The 20,246-nt window shown below is 32.1% G+C and overlaps 4 protein-coding genes across 4 annotated transcripts; 2 read left to right on the top strand and 2 right to left on the bottom strand.

Moving 5' to 3' along the window:
• Positions 1 to 241: 241 nt before the first annotated feature.
• LOTGIDRAFT_69719 (hypothetical protein) lies at positions 242 to 948 on the bottom strand (the record flags this gene model as incomplete). The annotated part of the gene is made up of 3 exons (XM_009060500.1): positions 242 to 374; positions 474 to 544; positions 877 to 948. Coding segments are annotated over 3 exons (276 nt in total), but the record flags the coding sequence as incomplete, so codon positions are not given.
• A 1,971-nt stretch (positions 949 to 2,919) lies between these two features.
• Positions 2,920 to 9,538, top strand: LOTGIDRAFT_217928 (hypothetical protein). Its single transcript, XM_009060566.1, has 9 exons — positions 2,920 to 3,052; positions 3,205 to 3,391; positions 3,565 to 3,699; positions 3,949 to 4,092; positions 4,704 to 4,907; positions 5,054 to 5,250; positions 5,408 to 5,478; positions 8,144 to 8,230; positions 8,324 to 9,538. Exons 2-9 carry the CDS (start codon positions 3,253 to 3,255, stop codon positions 8,853 to 8,855), a joined length of 1,509 nt encoding a protein of 502 aa, XP_009058814.1. The 5' UTR covers positions 2,920 to 3,052; positions 3,205 to 3,252; the 3' UTR covers positions 8,856 to 9,538.
• A 2,039-nt stretch (positions 9,539 to 11,577) lies between these two features.
• LOTGIDRAFT_123347 (hypothetical protein) lies at positions 11,578 to 11,853 on the top strand (the record flags this gene model as incomplete). Its single annotated transcript, XM_009060565.1, has 1 exon — positions 11,578 to 11,853. A coding segment is annotated over one exon (276 nt), but the record flags the coding sequence as incomplete, so codon positions are not given.
• A 1,395-nt stretch (positions 11,854 to 13,248) lies between these two features.
• On the bottom strand, positions 13,249 to 20,051 carry LOTGIDRAFT_191932 (hypothetical protein; the record flags this gene model as incomplete). Its single annotated transcript, XM_009060564.1, has 4 exons — positions 13,249 to 13,974; positions 14,199 to 14,286; positions 14,504 to 14,610; positions 19,915 to 20,051. 4 exons carry the CDS (start codon positions 20,049 to 20,051, stop codon positions 13,791 to 13,793), a joined length of 516 nt encoding a protein of 171 aa, XP_009058812.1. The 3' UTR covers positions 13,249 to 13,790.
• Positions 20,052 to 20,246: the final 195 nt, after the last annotated feature.

Raw genomic sequence — 20,246 nt, 5'->3', positions numbered from 1 at the left:
TTTAACAAGAAGATATATAACTTGTAATAGAGACATACATTCCTTTCACTGTCATTATTTCTATCATTACCTGACAAACAACAATAAAAACAAATACTATACTTACTAATCTAGCCCTTTCAACAAATACTATACTTACTAATCTAGCTCTTTCAGCAAATACTATACTTACTAATCTAGCTCTTTCAACAAATACTATACTTACTAATCTAGCTCTTTCAACAAATACTATACTTACTAATCTAGCTCTCTCAACACAAGATGTAAAGGCCCCCACTTCTTTCCAACAGTTTAAAGTTTGTTGAGGTTTGGAAGAATAACAATTATAAACTTTCCCCTGGATATCATCACATACTGGGCTTCCCGTTTGCTTTCTGAAAACAGATAATAACAGAATAATTCATTTTAACTTACATGTACTGCTTCTTGTAATATTTTATTTGTAACTACTATAATATAAGTAAATAACTTACAAGAATTTCTGTTCTACTTCTTGAACAGCCTTGGCAAACTGCTCTGTTGTTATTTTCTGTAGCTGGGCATTCTGAAATAAGAAGACAAAAACAAGATTGACTGGAAAGTGTGGTTCATAATCAATTCTGACTGGTATTTATTAATAGTCCTAATGTTCAATTAAATTAGATTAGATAGATAGATAGAGATAGAGAGATAGGATAGATAGATAGATAGATTAGATAGATAGATAGATATGATAGGATAGATTAGATAGGTAGGATGGATGGGATAGATAGATAGATAGATAGATAGATAGATAGATAGATAGATAGATAGGATAGATAGGATAGATAGATAGATAGATAGATAGATAGAGATAGGATAGATAGGATAGATAGGATAGATAGATAGGATAGATACCTTGGCTTCAAGCTGTTTTAATTTTTCTTGATAAAAAGCTTCAACTTCTTGAATGGCTTTTTTTGTATCTTGTGATGGTACTGGATAGTAGACTGGTCTATCAATCTATCAATAGAATATAACATACCACTCATTATCATTAAATCAACAATGATTTGATTTGAACACTACAACTTTTCATAAAGGACTATAAAGATAGCTTGCGTTGCAAGATAACATACGCCCACTGGCAGCTGTCAGAAATAATAAAACAGTCTTTAGTGACTAAAGTACGAATTTTCTCATATTGAAGAAATTATTTATGCTGAATAATTAAACAAAATTTTTTAAAATCAATATCAATAACCCAAATACAACAAACAATTAAATCACACAGCTCTAATCAAGGGCAAAAAACAACTTTTGACGCGTCTTTACAAAGTCAAGGGCAATAACTCAAAAAATGTTCATCAAAAATATCTCTTGTTAGAACTTGTCCGAGATCTTATCAATTCCAATGATCACACCAAGTTTCATGAGAATCAGTTCAAAACTGTACCTTCAATCCTGCTCACGAACTGCTTTTAACAAATTTCGACTCATTTTAACAAAGTCAAGAGCAATAACTCAAAAACCGTTCATCGAAAATGCGTCAAGTTAGAACTAGTCTGAGATCTTATGAATTTCAATGATCACACCAAGTTTCATCAGAATCGGATGAAAACTGTAGCTTCAATCCTGCTCACAAACAATTTTTTAACAAATTTCAAGTCATTCTAAGTCAAGGGCAATATCTCAAAAACCGTTCATCGAAAATATGTCAAATTCAAACTTGACCGAGATCTTATCAATCTAAAGCATCACACCAAGTTTTATCAATATCAGATAAAAACTGTAATCTCTATAGTGCTCACAAGAAATGTTGACCGACAGACCGACGGACAGGGGCGACGACAATATACGACCACATATTCATGTGGGCATATAAAAACTGTAGTCTCTATAGTGCTCACAACAAATGTTGACGGACGGACCGACGGACAGGGTCGACGACAATATACGACCACATATTCATGTGGGCATATAAAAACTGTAGTCTCTATAGTGCTCACAACAAATGTTGACGGACGGACCGACGGACAGGGGCGACGACAATATACGACCACATATTCATGTGGGCATATAAAAACTGTAGTCTCTATAGTGCTCACAACAAATGTTGACGGACGGACCGACGGACAGGGGCGACGGCAATATACGATGACATATTCATGTGGGCGGATAAAAACACTGTCAGAAGATAAAAAACTTCAGTGACTTACATAAACTTCTTTAGCTTTATTTGGTTTAGAATCTGTAAGAAAGAATGATGATATTACAAGTTATTATTAAGTTATTGGTAGACATGTAAATATAATTTCTAAATCTTGTTTTTATAGTTGAATGAAATATTGAAATGAATTAAAATGTTTGTGTTGAAATAAAAACAAACTTAACTTTATTAATGACAATTATAATTAAAACTGTACCAACCTGGTTTCACTTGAGGTTTGCTCTTTCCCTTGCCATCTTGTTGTTGTTCCTGTTGTTGTTTTGGAGGTGACTGCTTGGGGTTGGGTATGGACTGAACTTCAGGCTGGCCTTTTAATCTTCTTACTACAGAATCGGACACCTGGTGTTTATAAATGGAATATTAATTTTAAAGAATACAATTATTAACATTTTAAACGAATATATACAGTTTATATGAAACAATAAAACTCAATGTCAACAATCATGATGAAACTACTGGTGGCATTGCCGCAAATACCTGAAATAGAAAAAAAAAAAACAATTACTGCTCTCGGACTCGCCAAGTTTCTAGATATCAAAAAAGAAAGGGGACAATTGAAACTGTTACAAATGAAAGCGTTGATATTTTTCTTGACGTGTTATTGTTTATGTTAAATTCTGAACAGCAGAACATACTTCAATAACCGAGTCTTCTACAATTAATTTTCGTGTACTTTCGCCAGCTCCCATCTTGAACGGAAACGGAAGTTCCTCGCTGTAGTATCTGACGCGAGTATGAAGTGTCAGACTAAAAATATAATTTTTTTTGGCATATTTCGTTTTAAAAACTGATTTATTGGTGTGACTGGGAACTTGAATTTATAGTTTCTTGGAAATTTAATCTTTTAAGATTACGTTTACTATGGTAAGTATCCAGAAAGCTACTAGAGATGGTAAAATTTATAGGCGAAACGTTATAAACGCCCCTCCCCTCTAACTTGTCAAATCTGAAACTGTCTGTGTCTTGTAAAATTCTCCAAATGAATGATTTGCTGTTTGCTATATTGTTTATTATAGATCATGATTTTTATCTACAAGTGAAGGGAATTAAGAAAAAACTAGAAAATGGCTGACACAGGAAATATTATGGAGGGATTTCTATGTCCAATGTGTATGAAAGATTTTGGAACTGTTTCTCAACTACAAGAACATTTTGAAGTTGCTCATTCTTCGGAAGATAAAGCTGTTTTTCAGTCGTTAAAAGGTAAAAATTGGTTTTGATGTTTTTTTTCTCCCTGGTACACCAACTTAGGTTTTGAGGTAATTTCAATGGTGATTCTAGGTGATGAAAGCTTACTAATTTATAACTTATTTTCAACAAATATTATAAAATCTAGTATGATTGTCTGTTTATAGGGTAAATAATTGTATTTACAGGGTTTTTTGATAAAGCTAAGAAGAGAATATTGGGTGATCGAGAAAATGAGTTTGGTGAAAATAGTTCAAGTGATTCCAGTCCTAATTTAAATCTTTCTGGATTCGATCCAACATGGTGGGAGTTTCAAGAGCTGGGTAAGTTTTACCAAGTAGACAAGTGATTGAGTACTGGCAGACGACAATTACTGGCTACTCACTAAACTATCTCAATGTCCTGGCAGTTGACAATTATTGGATGAGCTAGTATAGTGGACTAAGATCCATGTGATGTACCAGTACTCAGTAGACTGCTAGGTATAAATCTATCTGAATACAATACAGTACAGAGCTGGAAAAAATTATATTCTGATGTGTGAATAAAACATTGGAAATTATTTATTTCAGGTTGCGTTCGGAATCATACCGATGCCTTTAAAGCGGTACGCGATGCCAGGATTGATCATTTCGTGGTAGAAACTAACAAACTTTTAATTAGATTAGATAAATTATTGGACCCAGAAGCACCGAAAGAGGCCAGTAAAAGAAAGGGTATAGTAAACATGTTTTCAGACATTCTTGGTATGTATATATTCACACCAGAATATATAGGCTTGAAACTTGCTAGCATGGTGATGGTATACAGTTAGATAATTTACCTATAGAAAACTTACTAACAACTAGCTAACAACAAATATTTTATATATTTGACTGGATGGATTGTTTCTAGTTTAAAACAATCAGAGTTTATTTGTTTGGCTTTTAGAGGTTATCAAGTTTGTGCATGTATTTTGGTGTGAAGGACTATTAAATTTATTAATCATGTCTGATGATTTCCACCTTATTTAAAGAATTTGAAAAGATTAAACCTGTGATATTTATATTGATAACAATTTAGTATTTACTAATCAAACTAAATATTCCATAAAAACATTTATTTATTGATTAATTTAATATTTGTGATGAATATTTATAGAAACTATTTGAGTATTAATCTCAATGAGAAACCTATTGACATACTTGAAAAATTTTAACAGAATTTTAATGTCAAATAGCTGAAACTTTATTTTAAGTTTATTTAGAAAGGATTCATAATCTTTTCTATTCATAAATTCTTTTACAAACAATAGGAGAATTAATCAGATCCACTATTTCTCTTGCAGGATTTGAGAAGTCTGTGGTTCCGTGGGTACCAGATGGAGCGGTGCCATGTTGTTTATCTTGTGAGGAATCGTTTAATATCATGCGAAGGAAGCACCACTGCCGTCTGTGTGGGGGAATTATGTGTAATAAATGTTCAGAGTTTTTAACTTTAACTTATGCTCGTAAGTTTTTTGTTTTTACTGAATATTTTCTGGCTCTAATAGGTATATATATATATATATAAATATATATAAATAAGTATAAATATTTGTGTATTATATGCTGTATAATATAAATATTATGTTTCCGGCAAGTTAGTTCATCTGTTTTTTTTTTTATTTGAAATTTAATATTATTTTAGAGAAGCTAGTCAACCCAGCAGTAACGTTTGAAGGAGAAAGTGGGTTTTTAAAACGTTCCGACAGCAGTACCAGTTTAAATTCTCTGATGGGTCTGGAAGCCGAGGGCCACATGAGAGTTTGTAAAACTTGTCGTAAATTATTAGAACGAAGAGATCAGATGGTGGAACAGCGAAATATTAAACCAAACTTCGTTGTTTTATATGAGGTCAGTGTTCAGATTTTTCAGGTTTTGATAATATTTATCAAGATCAAGTTTTATTTCAGTTCAGTAATAAATCAAAAAGATTAGTGAACTTGTTGATGGCTAAATACCACAAACCCTGGCTGATAAATTCTCTTAAATTATTTTATGTTTTTTGCAGAAAATGCAAGAATGTATGAGTAATGCCAACGATCTGATACCCCAATATTTACCCATGGTTGATTCTTTAAGGTAAGAGTTATATTCCCCAATATTTACCCATGGTTGATTCTTTAAGGTAAGAGTTATATTCCCCAATACTTACCCATGGTTGATTCTTTAAGGTAGGCTGCCATTTTCTTGTTTTCTATAAATTACCTTTTTATGATTAACTATCAATTAAAAACTGTATAGAGTTACCTCCCTTCAATCATTCAGCTCTCTATAACCCCGGTGGTTTAACTCTTACAACAGGAGAATGTTACCTCTTGTTTCTACAATATGTTTTACTGTGAGACTATGACCAATTGTTATCAAGCTGTAGTATAATAATAATAATAACTAGAACCGTTAAAACGGTACCGAAGCAGTGCGCATCCAACCTGATACATCGATAAAACGTTGCATTTTAAAGTCACAATGGGATTTCTACGTTCTGTAGTGAAAAGGCGCATGAATTTGATACCATTCAGTCGAATTTTTTAAATAGCTGTAAAGTTAAAAGTTCAATTCGCACAACAAAAATGAAAATATGTTTGGAAAGGTCTCGTAAAGTACAATAACTTGTGTTACGGTCAAGAGGACAACAAAGGTCAAATAAAAGAGAATATAAGCCTTAAAAGTGTTGAATATTGCTGTTTTGGGACGTCTGTAAAAGCGGAAATATATGTCAGACGTCAAAGATAAAAGTATGAATGGACAATTGGACATCATAGATCAATGAACTTTGACCTTTTATAAATTGTAAAACCTATTCCCTTTTTTAAAGTAAAAGGCCCAAACAAAATGTAACTCTATCACTTATTGTCCCATATTGTGATTTATTTTTATGTAAAATTTCGATGGTGACAAATGTAAACTTTGCGAGTTATAACAATTTGAAATATGTAAGGTAAAAGTAACCCGGATTTGCCACGCCCACTTAAAAAATTTTGTGTTGTCTGTAATAATGTGTACAATGCTAAATAATGTTCAAAATTTCAAGTGTTTACAATTATTAGCTCATGAGATTCGTAGTTAAAAGTATTTTTAAGGCAACGGTGACTGTCGGTGGATTATAGACACTGTTAAAATTACGCACAGTTACTATAGAAGTCAATACAAAATTTTCAAATTCTAAAAAGCACAATTTTATTCAAAATACCAAGTGTTATATATCATTTGAAAGAGTAGATTGCGTGTAATAAGGACATAAGAGAAATTTTCATGTAAATTAGGTCAGAGCTCTTCAAAGTTAAAAATCGCAATTTTCAATTGGCTGTAGAACCGGAAGTAAACGATGCACAACAAAAGTGATATATCTCGTAATGGGCAACAACTTTTGTTCAGGTCAACAAAGGTCAAATAAAAGTAATATGAGCCTTTGAAGTTTCGAAAATTGCTGTTTTCGGACGTCTGCCAAAACGAAAGTATTTATCGGACATCAAAGATCAAATTAAGAATGGTCATCCTAAATCAATGACCTTTGACCATACAATGGTTAAGGTCATTTATGTTAAAGATCAAAAAAGAAAATTTTTAAAATTGTTAAACTTATTCCCTTTTTTAAAGTAAAGAACGCAAACAACTGTAATCTTATCACAAATTGTCGTAAGTAGTGACCTATTTTCATGCAAAATTTTTAGGGTAACAATTAGAAACTTATGGAGTTATGACCATTGCAAATATTTCAGGTACAGTAAATGCACACCAAATGTGCCACGCCCACTTTAAAAATTTTAATTTGTGTGTGATGATGTGTACATTGTTAAATAATGTTCAAAATTTCAAGTGTTTACAATCATTAGATCATGAGATAATTAAAAGTTTTTTAAGGCAACGGTGACTGTCGGTAAATTATAGACACCGTGATTTTACGCACAGTTACTATAGAAGTCAGCACAAAATTTTCAATTTTTAAAACGCGCAATTTTGATCAAAATATCAAGTGTGATATATCACCAAAAAGGAGATTTCATGCACTCTAACAATATATAAGAATTTTTGTCGTATGTTAATTAGGTCACGTGACAGAGCTCTTCAAAGTTCAAAATCGTGATTTTCAAATGGCTGTAGAATCGGAAGTTAACGATGCACAACAAACGTGAGGATATCAACGGATATATCTCAGAAGGGGCAACAACTTTTGTTCAGGTCACAAGGTCACCAAAGGTCAAAGTCACTAGATATGAGCCTTAATAGTTTTGACAATTACGGAAATAAAAAAAATACAAAGCCCAAATTCAAAAATCGGCTTCCCATGTTTTGTTAGCAATCGATTGTAGTTTACATAAACATCAAATTTATGCACATCCAATTTTACCCTGAGGCCCCATTATGAGTTTTACAAAAATGAGTCATTTCAAGATGGCATCTTACTCAATACTTCCGGGTCAAATTTTTTCATTCCGAAATATTTACAGGGACAATTATAGCTATTTGCAAAAAGAATTTTTCAAATATCTACAAAATTTCGTAAGTTAAAATTTCAAGTTTGGGGGCGAATGACGTCAAAACCGGAAGTGATATCTAAATTTTTAAAGCAGATTTTCAATTGCAATCAAAATGTCTATCTACATGTAAATTTTCAGATCGATTGCAAAAAAATTGTGGAAGTTTAAAAAATGCTCTAAATAAAATCTCCAAAAGTCAGCAACAAAAGTCAAGTCAATTTGAAAACAATGCAGTGTGTTCGAATAATATTAAAACTATATTGCAGCATGGGAGAAGCTACATACAGTTTAAAAGAAGCTGAATTATTACGAACTAAATTGATTAGATTATATGACGCTGTGGATCAGATCAGGTAAGGATTATCTTTTTCTATTTAGAAAGATTATTTACAGGAGAGAGATTATTTCTCTTACAGTGGATTGATTGAGATGTTTATATATTTCAGTAAGAAGATTCAGAATCTAGAAATTAAACCTGATTCTCCCAGTGCCTTTAAACAACAACAATTACAGAAAGCTATTCGAATGTCTGCTAGCGGATTTATGCAGGAAAATCTAATGGGTTTACAGGCTCTTCCTACTTCAGAACAATATCAAGAACTTCAAGCTAAACGCCGGGCTGAGGTTCAACGAAAAATTGCTGCCGAAAGGCAAGCAGCCATGGAGGCTCAAAATCGTGAACGTTTTAATCAAGAAGAAAGTGAAAAACCTGGCAAAATTTTATCAATCGGTAAAAAATTAGGACACGTTCGGAATGACTCTCAAGATAGTGTAGGTCGCGGCTGGAAACCAACTGAAGAAGGTTCTAAAGTGAGTAAAGTGGGTGATCCAATGCTTCAACAAATGGAGATTATTCGAGGTTATATCAAACAGGCCAGAGAAGCTAAACGGTGGGACGAGATGGAAATGTTAGAACATAATTTAAAAGATCTTAAAGATGAATATTATCGTCAACAAGCTCAAAACTTTCAATCGTGATCATCCTGTCTGTTTTTGTTTTAGGGTATTCTAGTTTTAATAGCTTCAAGCAAAATTTGATAAATACAAGCTGATTGTAATTATTGGTTCAGGCAACCAATTAATACTGCACCTTATATTATCTCATGTTATATTAACTTGACGCCTGTAATATTGTGATTCTAATAGGGATTTTTGTTTTAATCTGTTTTATATTTTTACTTGCTATAACTATTATTGAACGGTTTGTTCATAAAAATTAAATAAATATAGAAAGTTCAAACAATAATGATATTATTGGTATGAATATTATAGCCATTATAAATAATTGTTTTCATGTTTTGAGTGTTATTGTAGCCAAGGGCATTAATTCAATTATGTATTCTGATTATCCAGGTTGTTAGGTTGCTACCCAATTTTATATATTCAGTATTTTAAACTCTATGGTCACAACTAATAATATTTTGCATTTAGTGATAGTAACATGCCTATTTAATCAATATCAATCACCCTGTTCAGACCTGTATTGACCTGTACATGTGTTGATGACTAATTAAGTGATACAGGTTGATACAGGAAGATAGCAGTATGAGTTCAATTCTATAAAAGGTTGTTCACTGATTGTGCAATTCCCCAGTCCTGTTTCTATCTTATATCTTATTGTATTTTTATTTGGTGCGAAATAAAACACCACTTTATTTCTTCAGAGTTATTGATACCATCTATTCTGAATTGAAGGTCCAGGTTTTAATGGAGACTTTTATCAATTTCCTCACAGGTCTTCATTATACCAAAATTCCTCTCTAACTATAATATCAGTCATACTTTATACCAGATTAATACAAACAATACTGTACATGCCATATGGGATAAGCGAACAGTTCCCTCCAATGATCGAAGCTGAGAGTAAAAAACTATACCCAGTGCTCAAACAGCTAAAGTCTAGCGGTCAGAATGTAAGAATGGTAAGAGATAAACTTTTTGTAAATGGAGAATTATTTGACTCTAACAGACATTGTAATTTGTTGCAACAGCAATACCCTCCTACAACCCCAATTAGACTACCTCAATGTGTTACCCGACAACAAGCCCCTACAACTCCGATTAGGCAACCAAGGCTAATCCAGACCCAAATCCAATGCAGCAATATCGAGGCCATTGGAGTAGGCAACAAGCCGCCCTTCGAAACGCCCTAAGCCACCAAGTTTGTCTATTGAGGTGCACCCAACAGTATTCTCAACCCCACATGAACAATAGGACAACACAGAGAGTTCCGGTTCAAAGCTACGTATATTATCTTGGAATGTAGGAAAGGGACTAAAATTAAAGAAGCTGAATGATGTAGAATTTAGAAAAGCTCTACGTTCGAATGATGTTATATGTTTATATGAGTGCTGGTAGGAAAAAAATAATGATGAGGATTGTATAGAACTATCAGATTATAAATCATATGTGTTTCCTAGAGTGAATGGTGAAGGGGGTGGGGTAGTTATTTTTATTGCAAACAATGTTGAATCCCAATGCACGATAATTGATAATATAGATCACACTATATTTGCTATCAAAATCGCAAGTTCCTCCCCTGAACATAAGGATATTGTGGTAATAGCATGTTATATCCCCCCAGTTAATAGTCCTTATTACCAAGATGCAGAATATTTTAAACTTCTAACATTATTAATTTCAAAATATAATGATGAATTTATTGTTATAGTAGAACTTCGAGTAAGGAAGATTTTATTTCAGATGATAAATTGAGTAAGACAAGTTTTGAGTTATTGGACAAAGTCTGTCCTTATATTCCAGATTTTAATATATCTCTTAAGGAAAGATGTAATATGGACGACGTTGTTAATCAGTACGGTAGAGAACTTTTGACCTTATGCAAATCCACAGGTTTACGAATTCTTAATGGTAGACATCAGGAAAAAAAATTTGGATCTTTTACATTTTTTAATTCAAAGGGTGCAAGTACGATTGATTACTTATTGGCCAATTCGTAATTTTATTTCTGGAAAGTTTAACGAATTTTCGGACCACTCTCCATTGAAATTTAGTTTTGAAAACCAAAAATGTATAGCAAAACAAATTAATAATGTTAATAATGATCCCTTAAGAATATTTAAATGGAACAATGATAATATTGATGACATAACGAGAGCTGTAAATACCAATCAATCTATACTCGATGATATTTGTTCAGTTTCAGACCTTAATCAGAGTAACATCGACACCAGTGTTGAACTTTTCTCTAACAAACTCAGTGATCTTATTAAACCCTTTTGTTCCAAGAATGTTAGTATGGCAAAAAAACATAACACAACTCAAAAACCATGGTTCAATGACTTGTGTAAATCAAAATATCACAGTTATAAAAGTTCATTATTTGCATTTAATAGAAATAAATCTAAAGACAATCATGATATATTGATACAAGATAAGTCACATTACAAAAAACTAGAAAGAAAACTAGGATGTTATTTAACACAAAATGGAAACATGGTAAATATCATGAGGAAAAAATAACCCAAAACTATTTTATAAATTGTTCCAAAAACGCAAATCAAGAGCTTCGTGTTGCATTCAATCGAAAGAATTTTATGATCATTTTAATAAAATGAACTCACTTTCAACCGATATCTGTATTAATGATGAAGTCAGGTATTTTGTAAATGAACATGATTCAAATCCAATAAATGCCGAATCTATCCACCCAGAATAAGACGAGTTTGTAACTGAGGAAGAAATAAGAATTGCTATAAATGATTTGAAACTGAACAAAGCTACAGGCATTGATAACATACCTAATGAAATTTTGATTTATTGTAAAAATGTTTTAATGTCAAGTTTAATACGTTTATTTAATAATATTTTAGATTTGGGATGCTATCCATCCTCATGGAATAAAGGTTGTATAATACCTGTTTTTAAAAAAGGTGATGTAAATAATCCAGATAATTATAGAGGTATAACGTTAGTTGGCTGTATTGGCAAGCTCTTTACTTTACATATTAAATAAGCGTATTTTAGATTACGATAAGAAATACAATATCTCCCCTACCCAATTTGGTTTTCGAAAGAAATTATCAAAAACGAATGCTATTTACGTACTCCAAACATTGATCAACAAAACACTTAGATCCAAAAAACGTCTTTATTGTTGCTTCATTGATTATTCTAAATGTTTTGATTTAATTCAAAGAGTAAATTTGTGGTACAAGCTAATCAAAGAAGGGGTAGATGGTAAAGTATTGAGAATTATAAGATCTTTGTATAGTAATGTCAAATGTTGTGTTAAGTCAAATGAAAGTATTTCAGATTTTTTTGATTGTAAGAATGGATTATATCAAGGTGAAATTCTTTCTCAACTTTTTTTTCCAATTTATGTGAATGACTGTGAGTCTTCGTTTATTCAAAATGGTGGCCCTTCATTAACTTTAGACACTCTTAATTTATTTCTTTTAATGTATGCAGATGACAAAGTGTTATTTTCAGAAACCATTACAGGACTTCAAGAATTATTAGACTCTTTACAATCATATACATCTAAATGGAATCTTACTGTCAACATCAACAAAACCAAAGTTGTAATTTTTAGGAATAGTGGAAAAATTAAACAAAATGAAGTTTGGTATTTTAATAATAATAAATTAGAAACTGTTGATGAATTTAACTACCTTGGTATGCTTTTAAACTTTAATGGAAAATTTCTAAAAACACAAAAAAGATTGGGAGAACAAGAGAGAAAAGCTCTTTTCGCTATTTTAAATATATGCAACAATAATTATTTTAATATTGAAACTATGTTACATGTTTTTGATTCTTATGTTAGTAGTATTCTTAATTATAGTTGTGAAATTTGGGGCTTTCATAAAGGTAGAGATATAGAAATTGTTCATTTATTATTTTTAAAAACTATTCTCACAGTAAAACGTTCAACAATGAATGCCATGATATATTACGAGCTCGGTAGATTTCCTTTGTATATAATACGATTTTGTAGAATTTTTAAATATTGGTTAAAGCTTTTAAATTCAGAAAATATTTTATTGAAATCCTGCTTAATAGATAGTTATAAACATAGTGATATTTGGCTTTTAAATATTAAAGAAAATTTATACAAAATTGGTCTTGGACACATTTGGGAAAATCCGCAACTCTATTTACATTCATTTTCACTTATTAAAGAAACAATTTTCGATAACTTTAAACAAGAATGTCATGAACTTATATGTGATTATCCAAAAGGTACATTATACATCAATCTAGTCAATAGATTCAACCATACCTCACCAAGCCAGTATATAAATTTCATCTTTTGAATATTGTAAAAATACGTTTATCTGTGAACTCCTTACGGAAAGATTTTGTCAATTCTGTTTATCAAATAATCTCAATGAGTTCCACTTTATTTTGCTATGTCCTTTGTACCATGAATATAGATGTAAATATATTAAACATTATTATTATAATTATCCCAATATGTACAAACTTATCAAACTTCTTTCGTCAAAAAACTCTTCATTATTGAAAAAACTATTCATTTATTTAAAATTATCAATTAATAAACGAAATGAATTTTTATCAAATATGTGAAGCTCTCTGTGTAACATTATGCATGTATATACGTTTGTGTTGTATGTATTTGTATATTTGTGTTTGTATTTGTATGTATTCTGTATATTTGTGCTTGTTTATTTGTTTGTATTTTTATCCGATGAGTAGAAATACTCAAGGAAAATAAAGAACATTTGTACAGTTGACAGACATCACTACACAATTAACTGATTAACTGATGATTTGACTGTAATAGTCAGTCTATTGGCTGGCTGTGGACTAGTGATATCTAAACAGAATTCCTTAATCACTAATTTCATGATGAAATTTGATTATAAATCTATATGATTATCTAAACTAACCCTGACCCTTAGTCACTAGTCTCTGATATCCAGTACATCACTGTGCCTCTTCTACATCCTTCTTCTGGTATTTATGTTTGCCTCTCATTTCTTTAGGAAGTGGAACCCATCCTGGGCAGGGAACATGTCCTGGAACTTCACAGATACAATATCTTGAACAACCGTAACCAATCAGATTTTTTGTATATGTTTTACCATCATCATATCTTTGGCTCTTATCACTGAAATTAAGAAATAAGTTTAGTATGGAGTTACTTCCCTTCTATAGCAAACTGTTTTTCTGATCATCAATAGCCTGTAGCACACTTGGAGCACCTTGCTGTGTGCAATGATGAACATTTTTACTTTCAACCAAATTACAGATTTTTTGTGTGAAAAATTGCAAACTATAATATTGTGATGAACTGTGAAAACTAAGTGTCTGTTAGATACAAAACAAACTAACGTGTTTCTTCCAGCAATTCTCTGAAGATGTTCAATAATTTCATCTTTACCCCTCGAATCACAATCAACTAACATTCTCTCACCGTTATCTAAAATTATATTACTCAAATTACTGGAAAATCAACCAAATTTATCAATCAGTAATCAGAAAATTTTATTACCACCTCTTTAGCTTGAATGTTTCAATTCTTTTATAACTATCAACAAAATATAGTGATAAAAACTTACCAAAATATAGAGTGATAAACACCTACCAAAATATAGAGTGATAAAAACTTACCAAAATAAAGAGTGATAAAAACTTACCAAAATATAGAGTGATAAAAGGTGTTGGTGTCATATTTTTAAAAGTAACAATCTGAACATATGGATGTGTAAACTGAAGTTGAGAAAGGTGCCAGTAGACAAACTCTCTGAAATAATTCAAACCACTCTAATATTAACATTCATTTTATTTCTGGCTTACAATATATAAATCAAACAAGACAGACTTGTCAGCCATAATATGACTCATAGTAAGACATGAAAATCTGTCTCATTGTAAGACATGAAAATCTGTCTCATTGTAAGACATGATAATCTGTTTCATTACAAGACATGATAATTTGTCTCATTGTAAGACATGATAATCTGTCTCATTGTAAGACATGATAATCTGTCTCATTGTAATCTGTCTCATTGTAAGACATGAAAATCTGTCTCATTGTAAGACATGATAATGTGACTCATTGTAAGACATGATAATCTGTCTCATTGTAAGACATGATAATCTGTCTCATTGTAAGACATGATAATCTGTCTCATTGTAAGATATGATAATCTGATTCAGTACAATGTTTCTAGTCTAGATTGAGGTCCATATTGAGTCTTTATAGTGTAATGAATAAAACGAATCTCAATGAAAGCACTGGTCAAGATACAGAGTGATCTCCTAAAAGGGCATGTAGTGGTTTCCTCCCTTTACAAGTTCCTCCCTAGTGGTTTCCCCCCAGTGGTTTCCACCTCTTTTCAATCCTAGTGGTTTCCTCCCCCATTCTAAGTGGTTTCCTCCCCTAATTAACTTATAATAAACTAATTAAAAACCTGTTAATCTTTATCAATTATTGTGATGGATTAACATAATATCAGGAAGCCACTGGAATAAATTGCATTGTTATTCTTCGATAGATATAACATTTTATCTAACTCTATTCAAATTTGACTTGTTCAACATTGCTGAATTGTGTTGAAATTACAATATTCTTGTAAGACCATGAATAATAGTAATATAAGTAATTTTATTTAATGTCACAAATCATTAAAATATAAATAAGCTTATATAAAGAATGAAAGGCATATGAGACACATAACAATTAATTTTTTTTTTTAATAATCCAATACACAAGTTAATATCCAGTTGAAATTGAACATTATAAGACCAAACCAATAATGGTTGCCTAAAAAAATTAACTCTTTATTTGTTTCAGGCAATCGTGTATACAACACATATAATTACTGAAAAATATAAAAAAAAAATAATTTGAACTAGAACTGTTTTAATAACATTACTGATGCAGGGCATGTTACGACATTCAGGTACATACAAAGATAGTCTATTGCAATTACATTGATGTAAATACTTTTCTGCATCTCTAAATTCAAAAATCCAAAAGTGCATAGAGTTTAATGTGTATTGACTAGGAATAAAAGAATATTTGTCAATTGATAAAGACTAAGTTTCATGAAATCCGGATAAGAAATAAGAAAATTGGTAATGCGCATGCACACAACAAAAATTGGTTATTTCCATTGAATTTGTAATTGGATTATACACATACCTAGCAAGTTTGATTAAATTCGGATAAGAAGTAAGAAAGTTTGTAATGCGCATGCGCACAACAAAAATTCAATATATCCATCAAATTTAGAATTGGATTGTACACATATATACCAAGTGTGGTGAAATTCGGATAAGAAATAAGAAAGTTGGTAATGCGCATGCGCACAACAAAAATTAATATTTCCATCAAATTTAGAATTGGGTTATACACATACATTCCAAGTTTGATGTAAATCGGATAATAAATAAGAAAGTTGGCAATGCGCATGCGCACTACGCAAATTCGATATATCCATCAAATTTAGAATTGGATTATACACATACATACCAGGTTTGGTGAAAATCGGGTAAGAAATAAAAAAGTTGGAAAATTAAGTGGGGGTATGCCTTTAATGTGCTTTCATAAGCCCAACTTACAGTATAACACGGTTCAATCCATCCTAGAGATTATTTATATACCTTAACTGGACACAAAACATTTTAAAGAAATATAGAAGGGAGGGTGTCTTTAAAACTACTTAAACTTTGATTTATATTGGGGTTGATAGCCGGGTTAATCTAATTAGCCGATTTATCTAATAATAGTCCCATGTTAAGTGAATGGGTTTTCGAATTTGCATGTAAGCATACATGTTATATATCACTGGAAAGCTCAAGATCTCAGCATTTTGAATCCGACAGAATTATTTCTCTACTTCTAATAGGGCACATGTTAGGACACTTTAAAGATGCAGACTCAACTTTCAGTGACACACATACAACCGGAACCACGTGTCAGACATAAAAAAAAATCATGTAAAAGCTGAAGTCAATAGTAATTTTTAATGTAAATATCAACGTCATCCGAGGCCAAGTTCCTTTGATAGACGCGTTAAAAGTTTGAAGGAAATTGCAACATTTCCTTTAATGTGACTTTGACACGATCAAATGCCATATAAATTAAATCCATTAATAATCTGAAAGTAGTATGTCGCTAAATCAATTAGGGTTTGAGATACAGCACTGCAAAAATGCCAAATTGACCATATTTAGACCCCTATAAAATCAGAATTTGTTGTTTGACCCCAAAGGTCAAAAGGTCATGAGAAGGTCAAGGACAGCCTTTATCACCATGGTCAATATAAAGGTCATCAAAGATCAAGGTCATGAGTTATAGGCCTTCAAACTTTGGAAAAAAACATCAGGTTGTACAAAAAAGGCAAAACCGAAAATCAAAATTATGCTTCCTAAGGATTGTAGATGGACATTAAACGTATCGTATGACACAAAAATTACGCAACTCAGATGAAAAATGGCCTCTGAATAGCAATTTCTGCAAAATGAGGCAAACCAAAATTCGTTTTACATTCAAGCTGGGATTAGCCACGAGTTACGAAACGCCACGAAGTCCGTTTTCCTGTACCTGTTGCTGTTTCCGAGAAAACCGGCCTGCGCTGGACAAAAAAAAAAAAAAAAAAAATCAATACGAAAACAAAGCGAAGCGAACGCCCTGCAAAAAAAACTAGAACTGTTCTAATAACAGTACTGATGCAGGGCGGGTTACGACATACGAAGATAGTCTATTGCAATTACATTGATGTAAATACTTTTCTGCATCTCTAAATGCAAATATCCAAAAGTGCCTGGAGTTTAAAGTATATTGACTAGGAATAAAAGAATGTTTGTCAATTAATAAAGACCAAGTTTCATGAAATCCGGATAAGAAATAAGAAAATTGGTAATGCCCATGCACACAACAAAAATAGGTTATTTCCATTGAATTTATAATTGGTTTAAACACATACCTACCAAGTTTGATTAAATTCGGATAAGAAGTAAGAAAGTTTGTAATGCGTATGCGCACAACAAAAATTCAATATTTCCATCAAATTTAGCATTAGATTGTACACATACATACCAAGTTTGCTGAAATTCGGATAAGAAATAAGGAAGTTGGTAATGCGCATGCGCACAACAAAAATTAATATTTCCATCAAATCTAGAATTGGATTATACACATACGTACCAATTTTGATGAAATTCGGACAAGAAATAAGAAAGTTGGTAATGCGCATGCGCACAACAAAAATTAATATTTCCATCAAATTTAGAATTGGGTTATACACATACATTCCAAGTTTGATGAAAATCGGTTAATAAATAATAAAGTTGGCAATGCGCATGCGCACTACGCAAATTCGTTATATCCATCAAATTTAGATTTCGATTATACACATGCATACCAAGTTTGATGAAATTCGGATAAGAAATAAGAATGTTGGCAATGCGCATGCGCAGTACGCAAATTGGATATATCCATCAAATATAGAATTGGATTATACACATACATACCAAGTTTGGTGAAATTTGGATAAAAAATAAGAAAGTTGGGAAATTAAGTGGGGGTATCCCTTTAATGTGCTTCTACAAGCTTTACTTACAGTATAACAAGGTTCAATCCATCCTAGAACCTATTTATATAGCTTAAATGGACGCTAAACATTTTAAAGAAATATAAAAGGGAGGGTGTCTTTAAAACTACTTAAACTTTGATTTATATTGGGGTTGACAGCCAGGTTACTCTAATTAGCCGATTTATCTAATAATAGTCCCATGTTAAGTGAATGGGGTTTTGAATTTGCATGTAAGGCATGCATGTTTTATATCACTGGAAAGCTCAGAATCTCTACATTACAAAATCGAAAGAATTATCGCCATATCTCTATTAGGGACCCAGATATAGCACTGTAAAGACTCAAAATGGTCCATTTTTAGACCCCTGTAAAATCGGAAAGGGTTGTCTGACCCCAAAGGTCAAAAGGTCATCAGATAGACAAGGTCACATATTATCATCGTAGTACATATGAAGGTCATCAAAGGTCAAGGTCATGAGATATACGCGTTCAAACTTTGAAAAAAAACATCCGGTTGTACAAAAAAGGCAAAACCGAAAATCAAAATTATGCTGCCTAAGGATTGTAGACGGACTTAAAACGTATCGTTTGACACAAAAGGTACGCAAATCAGATGAAAAATGGTCTCTGAATAGCAATTTCTGCAAATGAGGCAAACCAAAATGGCGGCCAACATGTTACTTTCGGTGCGGATTTTTTTAGTTTAATAAGTTTGTATTAAGACTGGTAATATAATGCATATGTTATTTTTGACATAACTCAATTCCACCGGAAGTGATACCACCGGAAGTACTAACATCGAAACCGGAAGTGATAAAAAAAATTTGAATGTGTACTTTTATGTCTGTATGCTGGCGGTCTACACCACGTAAGTTTCAAGTCAATCCGTCCGATAACAACCGAAATTGTATTTTTCGATTAATTTCGGCAAAAAAAGTATGCAACGAATTTTCGAAAATCGAAAATTTTGAACTGCTATCATTTGTCCGTACAAGAAATACGATGCAGAAAACCCGATCAAAATCGGTTGATAAACACGCCCTCTAGAGTCCATTTTCCGTTTGTTGCAACGTTGCGTAATGTTGCTCAGAAAGTTTTCGTTTTACATTTAAACTGTGATCAGCCACGAGTAACAAAACGCCATAAAGTCCGTTTTCCCGTACCTATTGCCGTTGCTGAGAAAACCGGCCTGCCGTGGACGAAAAAAAAAAAAAAAAAAATCAATTCGAAAACAAAGCAGGGCGTTCGCTTACGAACGCCCTGCAATAAGGGAAAATGTAACTACAGGTTTCTGTATCTAAAATGAAAAAAAATATGTTATTAAATCTAATTCTCCTTCTTTACATACCCTCAGCTTACATATACATATATAGGGGAGGAAACCACTGGGGGGAAACCACTAGGGTGGAAATTGTAAAGGGGGGAAACCATTATGGGAAGAACTTGTAAAGGGGGAAAACCACTGTAAGCCCCTAAAATGTAACATATCTGTAAAAAGCCCTTACGATATTCCCTTGCTGGTTTTACTTGGAACATTATAGTTGAGTGTCACAATTTGAACATTGTCTTTAAAATGAATTCTTCCACCTCGCAGGTAATTTAATGTTCGCCTAATGGCACCAGATCCTTTCATAAAAGGCATGGTGGCTGGTTCTGATAGTTATGGTAGTGGTAGCTTTGAAGGGATAGACTAAATAATTTAATTCCTGTGTAAAAACGACACACCAGCTGTGACAGTCAACTACGGTAAAAAGGTAGTAATTGGATTTTAGTTATCGGTATTTTTTTTTTTTAAATATTTGGTGTAAAGGGGAAAGTTTTAAGGCATTTTTTAAGA

The sequence above is a fragment of the Lottia gigantea genome (assembly GCF_000327385.1).
Source record: "Lottia gigantea unplaced genomic scaffold LOTGIsca_43, whole genome shotgun sequence".
Lineage (NCBI taxonomy): Eukaryota > Metazoa > Mollusca > Gastropoda > Lottiidae > Lottia > Lottia gigantea.
Note: the sequence above shows the minus strand (reverse complement) of the source record. Positions and strands in the feature narration are given on the sequence as shown.

What these genes read in the sequence shown, in the direction of transcription:
- LOTGIDRAFT_217928 (XM_009060566.1), top strand. Translation starts at nt 3,253, where the DNA reads ATGGCTGACACAGGAAATATTATGGAGGGATTTCTATGTCCAATGTGT. An exon ending in CCCATGGTTGATTCTTTAAG is followed by an intron (nt 5,479 to 8,143) that starts GTAAGAGTTATA and finishes ACTATATTGCAG; the next exon opens with CATGGGAGAAGCTACATACA. An exon ending in GACGCTGTGGATCAGATCAG is followed by an intron (nt 8,231 to 8,323) that starts GTAAGGATTATC and finishes TATATATTTCAG; the next exon opens with TAAGAAGATTCAGAATCTAG.